The sequence below is a fragment of the Colobus angolensis genome, unplaced genomic scaffold (assembly GCF_000951035.1).
Source record: "Colobus angolensis palliatus isolate OR3802 unplaced genomic scaffold, Cang.pa_1.0 Scaffold124, whole genome shotgun sequence".
Taxonomy (NCBI): Eukaryota; Metazoa; Chordata; class Mammalia; order Primates; family Cercopithecidae; genus Colobus; species Colobus angolensis.
This window is the reverse complement of record NW_012113586.1, coordinates 3,923,758-3,924,623: the sequence shown is the minus strand read 5'-3', so window position 1 is coordinate 3,924,623 and position 866 is coordinate 3,923,758. Positions and strand designations below refer to the sequence as shown.

Sequence of the window (866 nt, the reverse complement as noted above, 5' to 3'; positions counted from 1 at the left end):
TGGTTGTTGTGACGACTTGGCTGACAACACACGGAGAGGATGGAACCAGCTCTGACACTAGTTTTTAGGATTTGAGGGGAGGAAAAAGGAGCACTTAAGAATCTCAACGTGAGGCCGAGGCCGACTGGGCTTCCTAGTTGCTTCCCCGCTCCTCGCTGTGGGACGACTGAAAAGTCCTCTCTGCTGATACGCCGGACGCGGCGTGGGCGGGGACTGCACCGCGCGCGGAGGGCAGCGGGCGTCGCCCTCAAGAAGGTGGCATCCGCGCCTGCACCCCGTCCCGGGCGCGTTCACGGCTGGGAAGAAGTTTTGCAGTCCGCGGAAGCGCTCAGCGACATTACTGGGGAGGCCCGGGAAGGAACTCGGTCACTGGGGTTCGGGAGGGGGAGGGCGGGAGTGGGGGCGCGCGGGCCCCGCAGGAGAGGCAGGCGGGCTGGAGCCCGTCCTTCCCTAAGGTCACAGTTCCTTGCTCACTCCATGAGGGACACTGGCGATGAAATAACAACTTTCTTTTCCTGAAAAGGCTCCCACGGCTGAGTTGTTCCCGGCCCACAGCGACCCGTCCCCACCCGGTCCCTGATCTGCATCCGCCTCGAGCCCAGCGCGTCCACCCAGCCTGGGCGCTGCCCAGTACCCGCCGGCCGGCGCGGGGCCCCTGGAGCAGGCTTCACTCACCGAAGCAGCGCAGCAGGCAGACCACGCCGAGGACCCTCAGGGCTCGCCCCGCGCCGCTCCCAGCAACCATGACTCGTCGGGCCGGCCTCTGCGCAAGTACCCAGCCACAAGCAGCCCTAAGTTCAAGCACCGCCTACGCGGGCGGCCAGAAGTAGGGCTCCGCCCCGCCCGGGGCTGGCAGCCCGCGGCCC

General features: G+C 66.7%; 1 protein-coding gene across 2 annotated transcripts in view; it reads right to left on the bottom strand.

Moving 5' to 3' along the window:
* Positions 1-866, bottom strand: part of CD58 (CD58 molecule) — a 60,838-nt gene extending 59,972 nt beyond the window's left edge. For both annotated transcript variants that reach the window (XR_001000717.1, XM_011933085.1), the window contains exon 1: positions 676-866. Coding sequence is in view for 1 of the 2 variants with exons in the window: in XM_011933085.1 (XP_011788475.1) it covers positions 676-745 (70 nt within the window). In the remaining variant the exon portion in view is untranslated. The remainder of the gene's footprint in view (positions 1-675) is intronic.